This window comes from Oryx dammah, unplaced genomic scaffold (genome assembly GCF_014754425.2).
Source record: "Oryx dammah isolate SB20612 unplaced genomic scaffold, SCBI_Odam_1.1 HiC_scaffold_26, whole genome shotgun sequence".
In the NCBI taxonomy this organism is placed as follows: domain Eukaryota; kingdom Metazoa; phylum Chordata; class Mammalia; order Artiodactyla; family Bovidae; genus Oryx; species Oryx dammah.
Window position 1 is genome coordinate 42,961,129 of NW_024070210.1, and position 16,030 is coordinate 42,977,158.

Below are 16,030 nucleotides of genomic sequence, written 5' to 3' on the forward strand. Positions count from 1 at the left end.
TTTCTCATCTCTCTCTCTCACCTCTCCCTCACATACTCGGGTAGAAAAATTTAAATACTGAATTGGTAGAATAAAAAGTCACTGTAAAATTTTAGGCAGTTTGACTACATCTCATGTAGTGTACAAAATATACTAAAAGTGTTATTCTTTATGTAGCTGTCAAAATGGTTTGTAGGACAGCAAGTGTTATGGTTTATATTAGCATTTTAAGAAAACTAAATTGAGATGCCATATCAAAAAGCAAGTTTAATACTAAATTTACTTTTACAGATAACCATATTGCACTTAAAAATATTTTATGCTTAGGCAAATCCAAAAGCCTTTACAATAACATTAACCAATTAAGTCTTCTGAATAAAATTAATATTTATCCTTCAGTATAATACTGGCATGTGATAAAAACATTTGCCTTAATGTACTTTACTTACTTGGTCCATCCGAAGTCTTATCTTTTTTCCTTCTTTTACATATGCAGCAAAAAAGAGAAACTATATGGCTGAGAATGATAAGTGGTGGAGGCAGAACTGGTTTCTCATGATAAGCCATAATGAAATGATAACGTTGGTACTTCCACACAATATTGGAAATTGCCTTCACTTGCAAATACACATTGCTTAAATAACAAAGAATAAACAAACTTAGGTAAGCACATTTTAAAGTTTGAAGTACTAAAATTTTACTTAATTATGTTCTAAACAAGGATTCAAAGGAGTAGCCCAATATAAAAAAGACTAAAAGGCAAATGAGAAAGTTAAAAAAACATATGCAGCAAAAACATAAACATATTGATATTGTTGAGGGTCTTAATTACAAACCCACAAAAAAACAGGCAGAAAATATGATTTTAAGCTTTTAAAATGGTATATAAACGACAAAATAAGAAAATATTCAATCTGAAGTAACACACTAACTGCAAATAAAAATAAGACTCTTATGTGCTATAAAAAATAAGCAATCATCAAAAAGATAACACCTGCTATTAACACAGATTTGGGGAAACAGGCAGATTTTGACTTACGTCCAAGAAGCCCAAAATATAAATATACTGAATAGTTCTACTTTCAGGAAAACACTCTAAGGAAATACATATGGACTGATCAAAAATTTAACCACAATGTGGTCTTGGGGAACAAAAAATTATAAACAATCAAATGGAGCAATAAAACATACTAGCTTAAAAATCACGGTCTGTATCATGGAATACTAGGCAGCCATTAAGAAACTGGAGAGGAGTATTTATTAATATAGGAAAAATTCACGTTCTGCTTACTTAAAAACAGTACACAAAACTATAAGAACAGTGTTTTTGAAAGAAAAAAAATGGTTCATATATGTTCATAAAAGATAAAGATGTACATTAAAATATTAAGAATGTGATTACTTAAGAATTTTCTATTTGCCTTTCTGTTTTCTATATTGTATATGTGTTCCCTGATTGTTGAGTAATAAATCCCAAATAAATATTAAATTTATAAAAGAATGGAATGCTGAAAGGTAGAGTCTCAAACTTAGAACTGATTTGATTTTGAAAAAGCATACTTTATTTATAATTGTCAGAAATAATTCTTAGCAGCTTAAGCCTCAATATAATCATATTTAAAATTTTGTATAGTTCCTTCAAAAAGAAAACTGTATATTAAATGATATCATTACAATAAGCAGCTGAGTAAAATTCTTACTTGAAAAATGCAATGAGAAGATTGACCATAATGATATACTGTACAAAGAGGTAGACTGCTTGAAGAAATGGAGTCAACCACGTCCCAGGACCACAAATATGAGGGATAGTGGAATCATTTGCACAAACTTTCAAGAGAGAGAAAAAAGAATTAAAACACAGTAATTTAGCAGTTAACTGCTTCTAGTCAGTATTGGTGTACATTTGTTTGAAGGAAGTTTTGATTATGTATAAATCTGTTTCACAGATTCTAGCAAAAGTTTCTGGGCAGGCAGCCATATAAACACAGAAGAATTTTGTGAGGGATGCAGGTAGTACTTTACCACTCTATTCCACGCAAGGAAGTGTATTTCCATATTATTTCTACCCTTCAAGGTAGAGTTTAGCCAGAGGAGCATTAAGGAGAATAAAATTCTGAGATTCAGCCACACATTCTATAAGAAAAATAACTGAACCATAAAGAGTATGATAAACTGATAGTACATTTACAAACATGAAGACTACTGAGTTTAGTTTATCATGCCACGAAACAGGGTTGAAGGAATGGTTAAAGTGTCTCTCAAATACACAATGATTAGATTTTAATTCCTTGCTTTTTATTGCCTCCACCTGGAATGTTTCTGAAGCTATAACATACCTGGATTAAGGAAGGGAAGAGCTTTAAAACTCCCCACAGAGTTATGAGGAATAAGGTAAAATAAATTCAAGTATGGCAAGGATTAAAATTAAATAATCAATTAGTGACAAGTTTTATACAAATATTTACAATACACTTAGCACCTGGTACTTTCTAAGCATTTTACTTATTTAATTTGGCCTCATCTTGAAGCATGCAGGATCTTAGCTTCCCGACCAAGGATCAAACCTATCCCTCCTGCAGTGGAAGGGCTGTCTTAACCGGACTGCCAGGGAAGTGCTTGTATGCATTTTAAAAATATACACCACTGAAATTCTCATCATGGCTATATCATTCCTTTCAAATAAATGGTTTTATGGGCAAACTGATGCATATAGTCCTCTCTTAAAAAAAATTTTGAATCTATTTCTGTTCTATTCGGATTAGTTTGATGAAGCAAATACCCAAGAAAGAGAATGCAGGAGACTAAAAAACTTTATCTAATGCTTTATAACTAAACTAGAACCACATCAGAAAAAGAGCAGATAATAAAAACCTGGAAAAGAAACCAAAAAGGAAACCATTAAACATAAAATTTTATCGGGCTGGTAAAACCTGTTTTTATCAACATCTGGTAACAACTGGTGACCACTATGTTACCATTCCCTGTTCCAATCACCTGTAAATAGGTGGGTAAAGAGCAACACAGGAATAGGGAGAGGGAGGAGTAAAGTAAGATGGAAGAGAAAGAGCAAGACAGAACACAAGCAAACTAACAAAAATAAGATTCTGTAACTCAATGTGGAGATCAGAAGAACATCCCTCAAAGTTTGCATTATCATCTATGTTCTCAAGTTGTCTTCTCGTTCAGCTGCTCAGTTGTGTCTGACTCTTTGCAAAACCATGGACTGCAGCATGCCAGGCTTCCCTGACCTTCACTATCTCCCGGAGTTGCTCAAACTGAAGCCCACTGAGTCAGTGATGCCATCCAACCATCTCATCCTGTCACCCCCTATTCCTCCTGCCCTTAAACTTTCCCAGTATCAGGGTCTTTTACAGTGAGTCAGCTCTTTGCATCAGGTGGCCAAAGTATTGAAGCGTCAGCTTCAGCACCACTCCTTTTAATGAATATTCAGGGTTGATTTCCTTTAGAATTGACTGGTTCAATCTCCTTGCTGGCGAAGGGACTCTCAAGAGTCTTCTCCAACATCACAATTTGAAAGCATCAATTCTTCAGTGCTCAGCCTGCCTTAGGGTCCAAATCTCATATCTGTACATCAGTACTGGAAAAACGATAGCTTTAACTACATGGACCTTTAACCTTTGTCTGCAAAGTGATGTCTCTGCTTTTCAATTTGCTGTCTAGGTTCATTATAGCTTTTCCTTCAAGAAGCAAGCATCTTTTAATTTCATGGCTGCAGTCACCGTCTGCAGAGATTTTGGAGCCCAAGAAAATAAAGTCTGTCACTGTTTCCATTGTTTCCCCATATATTTTGCCATGAAGTGAAGGGACCAGATACCCTGTTCTTAGTTTTTTGAATGTTGGGTATTAAACCAGCTTTTTCATTCTTCTCTTTCACTCTCATCAAGAGGTTCTTTAGCTTTCTGTCATTAGGGTGGTATCATCTGCATATCTGAGGTTATTGATATTTCTCCCTGCAATCTTGATTCCAGCCTGTGCTTCATCCAGCCCAGCATTTCACATGATGTACTCTGCATATAAGTTAAATAAGCTGGGTGACAATATACAGCCTTGATGTATTCCTTTCCCAATCTTGAACCAGTCCATTGTTCCATGCCCAGTTCTAACTGTTGCTTCTTGACCTGCATACAGATTTCTCAGGAGGCAGGTAAGGTGGTCTGGTATTCCCATCTCTTTAAGAATTTTCCATTTTGTTGTGATCCACAGAGTCAAAGGCTTTAGCATAGTCAATGAAACAAGATGTTTTTCTGGAATTCTGTTGCTTTTTCTATGACCCAACAGATGTTGGCAATTTGATATCTAGTTTCTCTGCCTTTTCTAAATGCAGCTTGTACATCTGCAAGTTCTTGGTTCACATACTGTTGAAACCTAGCTTGAAGAATTTGAGCATTACCTTGTAAGCGTGACATAAGTGCAACTGTGTGGTATTTTGAACTTTCTTTGGCACTGCTCATCTTTGGGACTGGAATGAAAACTGATCTTTTCCAGTCTTGTGGCCACTGCCGAGTTTTCCAAATTGGCTGACATATTGAGTGCAGTACTTTAACAGCATCATCTTTTAGGATTTGAAATAGCTCGGCTGGAATTTCATCACTTTCATTATCTTTATTCATAGTAATGCTTCCTAAGGCCCACTTGCCTCTTTAAAACAACAGAATAACCTTATGCAGAGAATGTACTGAAAGGTGAATTTTAAAATTCAATAGTATATATTGATACAATCAACTAATCAATTCCATTATGCTTGCCTTGTTTAGACATAGGTAACCTGAAGCCAATTTGAGCTAATGAGATAAAAATACAGGTTCAATAGGGAGCATCTTGGAAATGGAACATTTTCCCTTGGAGAGAACTATGGAAAACAGTGTCTCTTTCCTCCCGCTGCTAATGAGATAGTCTTAAAATTGTAAAGGAAACCCTTTTTGAATCAGACACTGATTATAGGGCACTGGGATGAAAAAGAACAGGTGTCCTTAGCTATCAGTTAACCCATCACAAAGACACTCTAGCACTTTTTGTTATGTGAGTTAATATATGTCCTTATTGTATAAGCCAGTTTAGGCTAAATTCCATTATTTATAACTAAAAAGGAAAAAATCTAAAATACTTTTTTCAATTAATGTTTATGTTTCTTCTGAGATTAACTAATATATTGTGGGAAGGCTAAGGTTTAACACCTTAATTTGTGAAAATACACAGTATTACTAAAATGCAGTTTTGACTTGAACATAAGATAAATTTGTATACGTTAAATCCTTACCATCAATTTCATAGGCATAAACTTCACCAAAAATCATCCAGTATGGATGAAAAACTATATCTTTAGCAAGAGTCCAAGATGGTGCTTCACGAGGATAAAGTATTGCCTTTCTGGGAACACCAAAACTAAGTAATACAAGAGCCATAATCACTACAATGTAGAACATATTGGCCACCTGTTAAAAAAATGAACACTGTTAAAATACATGGGGATTTATACACACAGGTAATTCTTCATCTTAAAAAAGTTTCTAACATTCCAAAAGATAATTTGAATCTTTGAGCTTCTTTTTATTCCTAGCAGTAGCATTCAGGAAATCTCATCACCATATAAGACTGAACATAAAGGAAATTATATAAAAACTGATCTGTGACATCAGGCAAGTCATAGGCATCATCTATATATTAAACCATAACACAGGCTGAAACCGGAGTCTGCCTATCTCATGTCCCGGAAGCCTTTTAAAGAAGTATAGACATAATGGGCAGACACAAGGAATCAATTTCCGTGAATGTTCTTCCATACTGAACTCTACCATGGTGCCTTGTCTCCTGGGCTGTGAAACCTTCTAAGAGGTAAATATAACAACAAACTGAATTACCAGTATGTGTGTCTAAAAAAGAACTGATCCCCGTATCTGGTTAACAAACCCTTTTGCTAGTCAGATGGTTTGCAACTATTTAATTTCAACAAAATGAAAAAGAGCCTTACTGAGCTATCACACAATAAATCATTAAAAAACAATTTTTATTGCTAAATCACAATGTGAATTCTGACATCATTACTTAGGAATTCAAATAATTAAGTGAAATGCAATAAGAAAACTTTAATTTCTATCCACTTATTATGTGTACATGTATTCAGCACTTACATATAAAAAAGTGAATGTAGTCTCACTCTAGCAATATGTAGTAATATTCATCCACAGAAAATAATCTAAGGGGAAAATCCCATTCAAAAGACTACATGTATAATAAATCTATATTTTAATCTACTATGAACTAACAATAATTGTAGTAATAATTTAACCTAAAGTAAGTTATTATAACATTTTCATATATGTTTTGAACAAGTATACAGTGAAAGTAGAAATGGAAGGTGAGACTGTGAAAAGTAAAGAGGACAGTAAATCTAGAATAGATGGAGGAATTATAAAACATTTACTTAAATATAATCATTTAGTCTTGATCCTTTAGCTTTAAAATTGTTAGATCTGCTAATAAATCTCCTTTTAAAATTAAGTCAGAGTCCCTGTAATTTGCATCAAAGAATCCTAATATACTCTCCCAAGATTCAGTTTTTTTACTTATAAAATAGTTAAATAATATCTTAGTTGACCATTTCAGAGCACTACTAAGAGAATGTATGCTCTCAATAAACAAAATCTTGGGATAAAAGATTTTAAAAGGCAAATAATTCATCAAAACATTATTCATGGTGGTTGCTATAATTTGAAATCTAAATATATATCTGTAATTAAAGAAAATGCCTAAATCAAAACCCAAACCTGAAATAGTCTAAATTATATAAGGTGTATTGGCTGATGATTCAGAGGTCTTCGGACTTCATACCTTTTCATGTAAAGCCTATTTGACAATCTTAATTCCCCTACTTTTCCTGGAAATAATGCAAAATGATGAATAGTGAGTACTCCTTTAATGTAACAAACAGTAAACTAGTAATTTTTAACTGGGGAGAGCTGGATACACTCTCCTCGGGGGAAAAAGTGTAGTGTGAAAAAGCAAATATAATAATAAAACTCTATATTCAAAAACCGTAAAAATTTTGTTTTCATAATGCAAAGCAATGCAGGTAATCTTGTATTGGATTACTTAGAAGGGTTACTTAGAAGATAAATTTAATCTAGAAGACCAATCTTCCAAGATTAAGGAAAAAGGTTTCAAAAATTCTAGGAACAGATTTTTATAAAGGGGGTAGATATTTTAAAAGAATTGAGAAAAAGCATAATACATAAGCCCATTTGTGAAATTTAACACAAATAAACACATGTATTCATATACATGTCTTTTCTTCCCTATATATGTCTTGAAGAATGGAAAGGTTTACATCAAATTGTTAACACTGAAAATCTCTGGAGGGTAGTCTGTCTGCTTTTGCTAAAATTTTGAATAGTAATTTTAGAACAAGGAAAGAAGTTACTTTCACAGAAGCAACAGAAGCATAACAAAGCCTGTCTGTCTTTTACACCACTAAAATCTGAAAGCTATTTATGGCAGGAGTAGGCCCAATACATTTTAGGTTTTTTCAGTTCAATGCATAAAAATTGCACATTAAATCTGACATCTATATTTAAAAAACAGAATCTCCAAGTTGGTTAAGCCTATGAGAAAGAGCAAAATGGTGGGCGTATTATATCAGGAAAAGATTAGACGTTCTGGTTATAAATTTTAAAAATAGTCTGGATCAGTAGAGAGAGGAAAAAAGAGTTATCTAAAGATATTAAACCATGACAGTATTTGTTTAGTGATCATTATCTTGCAAAGTATATTCATAAGGGACAAGATTAGTGTGGTGAGTTGGAGCTGCACATGACAAACCCTTGCAAGACTTTTTCAGACTGACCCTCTGGTTAAAAATCATAACAAACCACCTGACTTACCTGCTTTCAACATCCACACACTGAAAAGTAACTCCAAAATGATAAGTAAGGAAAGACAGAAAAGTATCACCGTACTTCTTTTATAGTAAAGAAAAATCAAAATTTAGGGGAAAAATTCTTCAGTGGTTTCCCTTTATTTTTCTTCTCTAAAGTTCAACTTTTCAACATTCTATATACTTGAAGCTACGCCCTCTCTTCTATCCAGTGTGCTAACAAACTGTACCTGATCATAAAAGAAGTTCCAGACAGGCTGCTCCTTTTTACTCCCATCTATCTCAAGCTTTCAAAGATTAGTTCACATTTCATTGCTTTATAAGAAAAACCTCTACAGACGTTTTTCTTTCCATGAATCCCTATATCTCCTATTCATTAACTTAATCAATCAGCAACAATGATAGTTTACTAATATCTCATATTTCCTAAAATCCCTTATGTAGGACAGGTTCCTCAAGCTAGATTATGTAATTGTTAAAAATGACAGGACTCATAAAGTCAAAAAAGAAAAATGTGATTTCACAAAGTTCAGGGACAATATCCTAATACCTTTGCACTGTCTTGCATAGCAATGACAATATCATAAACATTAAAAACTACTTGTTGAATTTTTACTGTTTTTTAAATGCATAATCTGTTAAGGATATAAAAATCAGAGAAAAAAATCTGAAGAACCAACCTTTTAAAGTACAATTAATGTTCATTATTTTTACACTGTTTCCTACTTGAAATGGCTTTATCCATCCAAACAACAAATATTTAGTAAGGAGATTCTACTATGTGACAGGGACTGTTATAAGCACTATAGATGAAAAGGTAACCAACACCAAAGTTCCTACTCCAATGAATTTGAAGTCTAGAGGAGAATGTAAATAATCCAATAAAAATGTAGTTTAAAATAAAGTTAGACACAGATAAATATTCTGAAGGGAAGAACATGGGTGCCATAAAATTATACAGATAACTTCTTTCAGTTGAAAAAGACAAAAAATTCTCCCTGAAAAAGAATCATTTTAAGAGTCAAGATCTGAAGAATAAAACTGATTACTCAAAAAACCTAAGGATATGAGTGTAAATAAGGATGACCATTTTACACAGGAAAAAAAAATGGTAAGGGTAAGGTTCAGAAAGAAAGCAAAGAGATGTTACTACTGGTGGAAAGTAAGTAAAGAGTACACAGAATTGCTCTTATTTCTTACAACTGCATGTAAATCTATAATTATTTCAAAATTTAAAGGGAGGGAAGGAAGGTAGAGAGAGAGGAAGAAAGGAAGGAAACCAACCCCAAACTGGGCAGGGCTTATGCGTTTCATTAAGTACACTGATTCTAGGAGTAATGGAAAATCATGAAAAAAACATTTTTTTAAGAATGAGAAGGAAGACAGGCCAGAGTGCTTATGAGTAAACAGATTACTAGACTATTGCTGGTACCAGATGAAGGCAGATTAGATTAGTGTGGTGGCAGTAAAGATGAAAAGAAATTCATAGATTAGACCTGGCAAATTTCTATTTTTTCAAATAGTCCTAACATTTATTAAGTATTTCAAGATAAAACAAATAGAATTTCGTAACCTTATCCTATTAAACAGTTTCTTCAAAAGTTAACATCCTAAGAAATGGTTTATTTCAAAGACGAGGCAAATAAACATGAACTATCTATTCTCTGATTCAAGTAAAATTGTATTAGTAACATTTTTATGATTCTAAGAAAAAATACCAATAAACCCACAAGTATTATCAGATACCTCTCAACTTACCATTTTTCCAATCATCATTACATAAGGTCCTGCCTGTTGATTTACAGCTAGAAAATCTAGCAAACGCACATACCAAAATATTATGTTAAGACAGTAAATTAATCTTCCAGCCACAAAAACATGATTATCATATGCATTCTCAAAGTTCCATTTTGCTCCAAATCTCAGTCCAAATCCAATGAAGAAAGAAATTATGGCAATTGTATCACTGATATTGAAGTAATCACTAAACCACACTTTAATCTTCTGGCTTATTTTTCCAGCTTCAGACATAAAAATCTAAAGGTTAAAAAATAATAATAATCAATTTCTTCCTATTAAAACAGAATTCAATTATAACAGCACAATAAAATTTTATATATCTTTTAATATTTCAAAGTATTTTTGACTGTCTTGGTATTTGATCACCAAAACAATTCAGTAAGACATCAGAGACATAGTTCTTATCCTCATTTTCTGTGTATGGGGGGAAAAAGACCCAAAAATAACCTGTTCAACCAAGATCATCCAATTAAGACACTGTAAATTCTGGATTAGAATAAAGATCCCTAGGCTTGGAAAGTGAGATACTTTTGAAAAGTTGTTTTATTTTTCACTGAAACAACACCAGGACATTCAAGCAGAATCTTCCAAAAGTGCCTTATTTGCAGAAAGTAAACAACTCAATGGTTTAAATTGCTATACTTAGCTCTTCTCTTTGATGTAAAATTTAAAAAAAAAATTTATGTGGGAAACGGTAATACATTTACAGCTTCAAAATCATAGTGAATCATAAATATTGAAAAGTCTCCCATTCTTCTCCCCTAGTCAACTGATTCCCCTTCCCACTAGAGGCAACCACTTTTATTATTACCTAATGAATTCTTGCAGAGCTGTTTTATGAATATACATTTAAAATAATTATTTGCAACTTGCTTTTACCATTTAACAACTTAATTTCTTAAAACATATTAGTAAAACAATAGATTTCATAAATAGAGTGGCCATGGCACTCAAAGGAATTTAAAATGCATAGTAAGTTATTTAATAAGATAAAGTCCTACAATACGTAAGTGAGAGAGAAGTACAATGCCTTCTACTTCTGCAATTTCACGTATTCTCTAAATGTAAAGCACAGAGACATGAAATAATTCTGATGTATTTAAATAAGTGTGTTATAAAACAACATATATGTAGGTATCAGTTTAAACAGAAAATTGTAAAAAGATTTTTAAAACTTTTTTTCCCCCGAAGTCAGGGTATTAGAAAATTTACAATTTTACATTGAAAACTCTGATAGACACAGGGATCTAAATCTAAATGACAATTCAATGGGCAATATAGTACACTTTGCTCAGTCGCTCAGACTCTTTGTGACTCCATGGGCTGTGTAGCCCACCAGTCTTCGCTGCCCAGGGAATTTTCCAGGCAAGAATACTTGAGTAGGCTACCATTTCCTACTCCAGGGAATCTTCCCAACTCCACACTGGGAGAAGAATTCTTTACCACTGAGCCACCTGGGAAGTCCACAAGATACTTTAGAGGACTGTAAAATAAGAAACTACTTATAATTTACCTACCTGATTGGCTAGTATATTTAAAATTCTTTGAGAGTGGCAAAGATCATAAATATGAATGTTGAGAAAATAAAAATCAAATCTACTTTTTGAGACAATCACTATCTTTGTAATCAGGACAAAGTTAACAACACACTAATCTCTATTCTTTGGTCATCACTTTTAGAATAGCAAAGCCAAACATTCTACACTTTAATAATATCATCACCTACTGAAATTATGAATAACACCTACCATACCCATACACATAACTGAAACAAACAAAACATCCTCCAATTACAAACTAAGTTACTGGTAGGAAAAACTAAAGACATACCTCACGGACTTTCTCAATAGCATAGGTAAAAATATAAGCAATAACAATCCATTCTTGAACTGAAGGTAATCGTTCCATTTGTACAAGAACCACAAATGTATAAAGCATCAGGAATCCTAAGTATGCCAACTAGTAAAAAAAAAGATATGAATAAAATTTATTATAAAATGTAATTTACTATGAAAATTTCTAAACATACACACAAAAAGAGACTAAACTAGTCCCTGTGAAGTATCTCCCAGCTTTAATCATTAGAAAAGTTTCAGAGGTAACTCTTTTTCCATGCAGACACTGCATTTATCAACCAATCATTTATAAATGGCCCCCAAGGTACAAATGTATTATTCTAGACTTCCGTTAACTTTTTAGTCCTTCCCACAGGAAGAATTTTATAATACCAGGTTTATGTTCTCAGTATAGTCCACATAATTTCACTTATACCTAAAGTACCATAACATTTTAAACTTACTATAGAATTTCATCACCATCATTCAGAAACACACACTACCTAGCTCCTCCTTCCCCCAACAAAGTAGTACTAAGAAAGACAACTGGTATTTTCTTAGCTCCTGGTCACTTAGGCTGTATCCCAAGAAATGGAAACAAAAATGAAAAACATTCTTCCTAGGTAAAAGAATATCCCACCTTTCAGACTCTTAACAAGAAAAATGATAAGGAGATAATAAGGAACAACATAAAATAACTTCTGAAGAATCATTTCATTTCAGAGGAAAACCCAAATCCTTTGACTCCTGAACAATTGTGGCTGAGAATTTTCTTATCACTTTCCTTGCCTCTACAAGTCTTAAAATAAGTCATATATTTGATTTAAGCTATGGCAGGGAAGGGAAGTAAAATGCAATAAGTAAAGAAAGAAAAAAAGAAATTCCTATAGTCACATGAATTGTCCACTTTTAGTCATTTATACAAATGCAAACATATGAAACCTTTGTTATTTCCATTAGTGGAGAAAGAATTTGGGGATTATATTAGATAATTCAGATTTGTCATTTTAATACCAAAACAAGATCAAGCAAGAAAATTTTCATATTGAGAAGGAAACATACAGAATTAGTCTTAGATTAATAGGCCTGTGTGTGGGTGAGAAAGCAATGATCAAAGAAACAAATTCTCAAATGTTCATCTCAGCATAAAACCATTTGCCTACTTTGGCAACTCAAAAAAAGCCTGACAACGATGAAAATGAAACACAACAAACATGACAACAAAATTAAAAACAACTGAAAATTTTTCTTGGTAAGAGGAGTAAACACTTAAGTCACTCAGCCCCTGGATAAAAGTAACCAATCTCATGTTTCTCAGACAGAATCCATTACTCTGTTGACATGTATGCTCTTTAAGCTGGTAGTAAAATCTGTCTTTCCACTGGCAAGGAAAAAACCAATTATGTGACAGATAACCAAACGTGTACTACAGTTAAAGAAATAAGCTATTATACCACTGAAAAATAAAACTGTATGAATGATCTAGATTACTTGTATCACCATCAACTAACACTGTAAAAAGGTCTACTTCTAAAATTGTAACATTATCTATAAAGTCCCAAAGCACAAGGAAATTATATTTGTGTATATAAGTTCTCAACTGGAAAATGGCTTTCCAGTGATCTAAGTTGTATCAAGATTAGTATGGACTCTAAACCAAAGGTACCCTTAAAGCCTATCCTTTAAAACATTTTGTTGGTTCCAAGGAGACCTGGGCTCCATTCTGGGTGGTAGGGGCAGGGCTGCTCCACCCTCAGTCACGCGGGGCGGGGGGGGGGGCACCTTGGAGGGAATAGCTGGGAGTAGAATGCACTGCCCCACCCCAAAGCAGGTAGGAGTCCTGGAGAGGGTGCCCCCAACTGGGTAGAGTGGTATCCACTGCAGCCACATTCCCAGCCAAACGATACCTAAACAGGAGAATCTGCAGCAGAGAAAGGTTTATTGCAGGGCCATGCTTGGTTCATAGCCCCCAAAACCTAAATTCCTGAATCTCTCCTGAGACAAAGGACAGGAGAGGCTGGCCTTTTCAGCATTTCAAAGTCAGCTTTGACAGCCTGACTTGTGGGTGTGACAGGAGCCAGAGACGGAGAAGTGCACACCCCTGGGAAGGTGTGCTCTCAAGATGCTGGTGTGATTCCTCGATATGATACCAACGAGAACACAGCACACAGCAGGAGGAAGAAGAGGAGGAAATGGCAGCTTCTCAGGGACTGCTGATGTTTAAGATGTGGCCATTGATTTCTCTCAAGAGGAGTGGGAATGCTTGGACTTTGATCACTGAGAATTACACAGGAACGTGATGTTAGAGAACTACTGGGACCTGGTCTCCTTGGGTCTTACTGTCAGCCAGACATGTGGTCACCTTTTGTGCACAAAAGAAGGATCTCTAGGATGTGAAGAGAATAGAGACAACAGCCCATATATCCAGCTTTGTCTTATTATGACACCCAGGTTCTGATGACCCAAAAAGTAGGCATGGAAGATTCATTTCAAAAAAATGTTGCTGGGAAAACATGAAAGCTGTCAACTTGGAAATTTAAACTGCAATAAGTTGTATAAGATCTTAAGCCAAGAACTCTGTTACTCAATAACTACAACAGCATTTATAATGGAATGACAAGCAATCCTTGCAGTAAATCAGACAATAACTTTGACTAAGACTCAAATCTTATGAAACATCAGGGCTCTGAATTTTCAGAAAACCATTCTAAAAGTAATAAATATAAAAATGTCTTTTATCAAAGCTCAATATTACTACATATAAGAGGATTCATACGGAGAGAAGACTTACAAATGCAGTGAATGTGATAAAGGTTTTAATCAATCATTCATACTACAGAGGAACGTTACAAGTATAATAAATCTGGGAAAGTCTTTATAAAAAATCTAAGGGAAAATTCACACTAGAGGAAAACTTTATAAATGTAAAGAATGTGGTAAAGCCTTTATATGGTGCTCAAAACTTACCAGACATCAGATAATTCACAATGGGGAGAAACCATACATATGTAAAGAATGTGGCAAAGACTTTACCCAGTGCTCAAATCTTAAGCAGCATGAGATATTCATACTGCAGAGAAGCTTTATGAAAGTACACAATGTTGCAGAGTCTTTGATCAGCATCCATATCTTACTCAGCATCAAAGAACTCATACTGCAAGAAACCTCACCAATGTATAGAATGTGGCAAAGCCTTTAACTGGCTCACAAAAAATAACAAAATTCACAGAAAAGTAGGAAAAAAAACATAGTAGGAAAAAACTGTACAAATGCAGAGCATGTGACAAAGCCTTTAATCAAAGCTGTTACTTCACTCAAAATCATAGAAACCCTACAAACATAGTAAGTGGTGAAAGACATTAGTCCTTCGTGTATACTTCAGAAAATAGCCAAAGAGTTCATAGTGGAAAGAAACTTGAAAGATGAAAAAAATGTAAAAGTACTCAAAAATCAAATCTAAATAAATATCAGCAAACACAGTAGAAAGCATTAAAATCAATAACTTTTCTAGCACTACCCTAAATGAGAATATTGTAGAAAATAATCTAAAGTTGAAGCACCTGTAAAACTTATTTGTTGTACTGATCACAGATATTGATCCACTTATTGTTGGTATTGATGTTGAGCCAGGTATAACTATTATCAGTATCTTTTTTATACTAGTATTATTTGAGGTTATTTGAAAGTAATATAACTCCCAAATTACATGATATGCCTTTCTTTCTAGTGTGAATGTAAATTCATGTGTTTGACTGTTGATGCCTCAGAGATAAAAGAGGTTCTATATTAGGGGGCAATCATTTATTTTCACTACTCCATGTATGTTTAAAGACCATAAGGTAAAATGTATAATGAAAATCTAAATGGAGATGACATTTGTTGTTGATTTAAATCATTCTTATAGATGACTATTAGTTAAGTGTTCAGGGACTTACTCTTTGTACTAAAGAAAGAGAATCACTCTAAATTTAAGTAGCTGTGTCCATTTGCTTTTAAGGATAAAAAGATGGTAGTTCATTAAAATCCTGATAAACATTCACTAAATCAACAGAAGTCATGAATGTTAGTTGGCATGTTTGAAACAAATACATCTTCATCGAAAACTAAGAAAAATATAGGTAACCCTTCCATAAGAGGTTATAAAATTACTGTATATCCACATTTATTAAATAACTAGCCTTTCTTCTATAAACCATAAAAATCACAATTCTCCTATCAGTCTATTAGAATAATTCTTCTGAATTTCTATAATCTATATTTTGATAAGAGGATTATAGGTGAATTGTTAAAGGTTTACTTAGACCACGTGTGAATTTAACATATATTAATAAAACTGAATGATTTTTAATGTGGTTAAAAAAAGTCTACTTTTTTCTCATACTATTTTAAACCATATCACGTTACTAATTCAAAAAGATACATATAGCCCATGTTCACAGCAGCATATTTACAACTGCAAAGATATGGTATCAACCTAAGTGTCCATCAACAGATGAATGGTCAAAGATGTAGTAAATATTTACAA

At 33.5% G+C, this 16,030-nt stretch overlaps 1 protein-coding gene across 1 annotated transcript in view; it reads right to left on the bottom strand.

Annotated features, from left to right (window-relative positions):
- The window catches only part of TRPM7 (transient receptor potential cation channel subfamily M member 7), a 109,326-nt gene that overhangs the window by 31,280 nt on the left and 62,016 nt on the right, over positions 1–16,030 (bottom strand). Inside the window, exons 20-24 of the mRNA XM_040226500.1 lie at positions 11,501–11,629; positions 9,629–9,907; positions 5,258–5,432; positions 1,680–1,806; positions 429–613 (exon numbers count right to left, since the gene is read on the bottom strand). Of these exons, the coding sequence (XP_040082434.1) occupies positions 429–613; positions 1,680–1,806; positions 5,258–5,432; positions 9,629–9,907; positions 11,501–11,629 (895 nt within the window). The remainder of the gene's footprint in view (positions 1–428; positions 614–1,679; positions 1,807–5,257; positions 5,433–9,628; positions 9,908–11,500; positions 11,630–16,030) is intronic.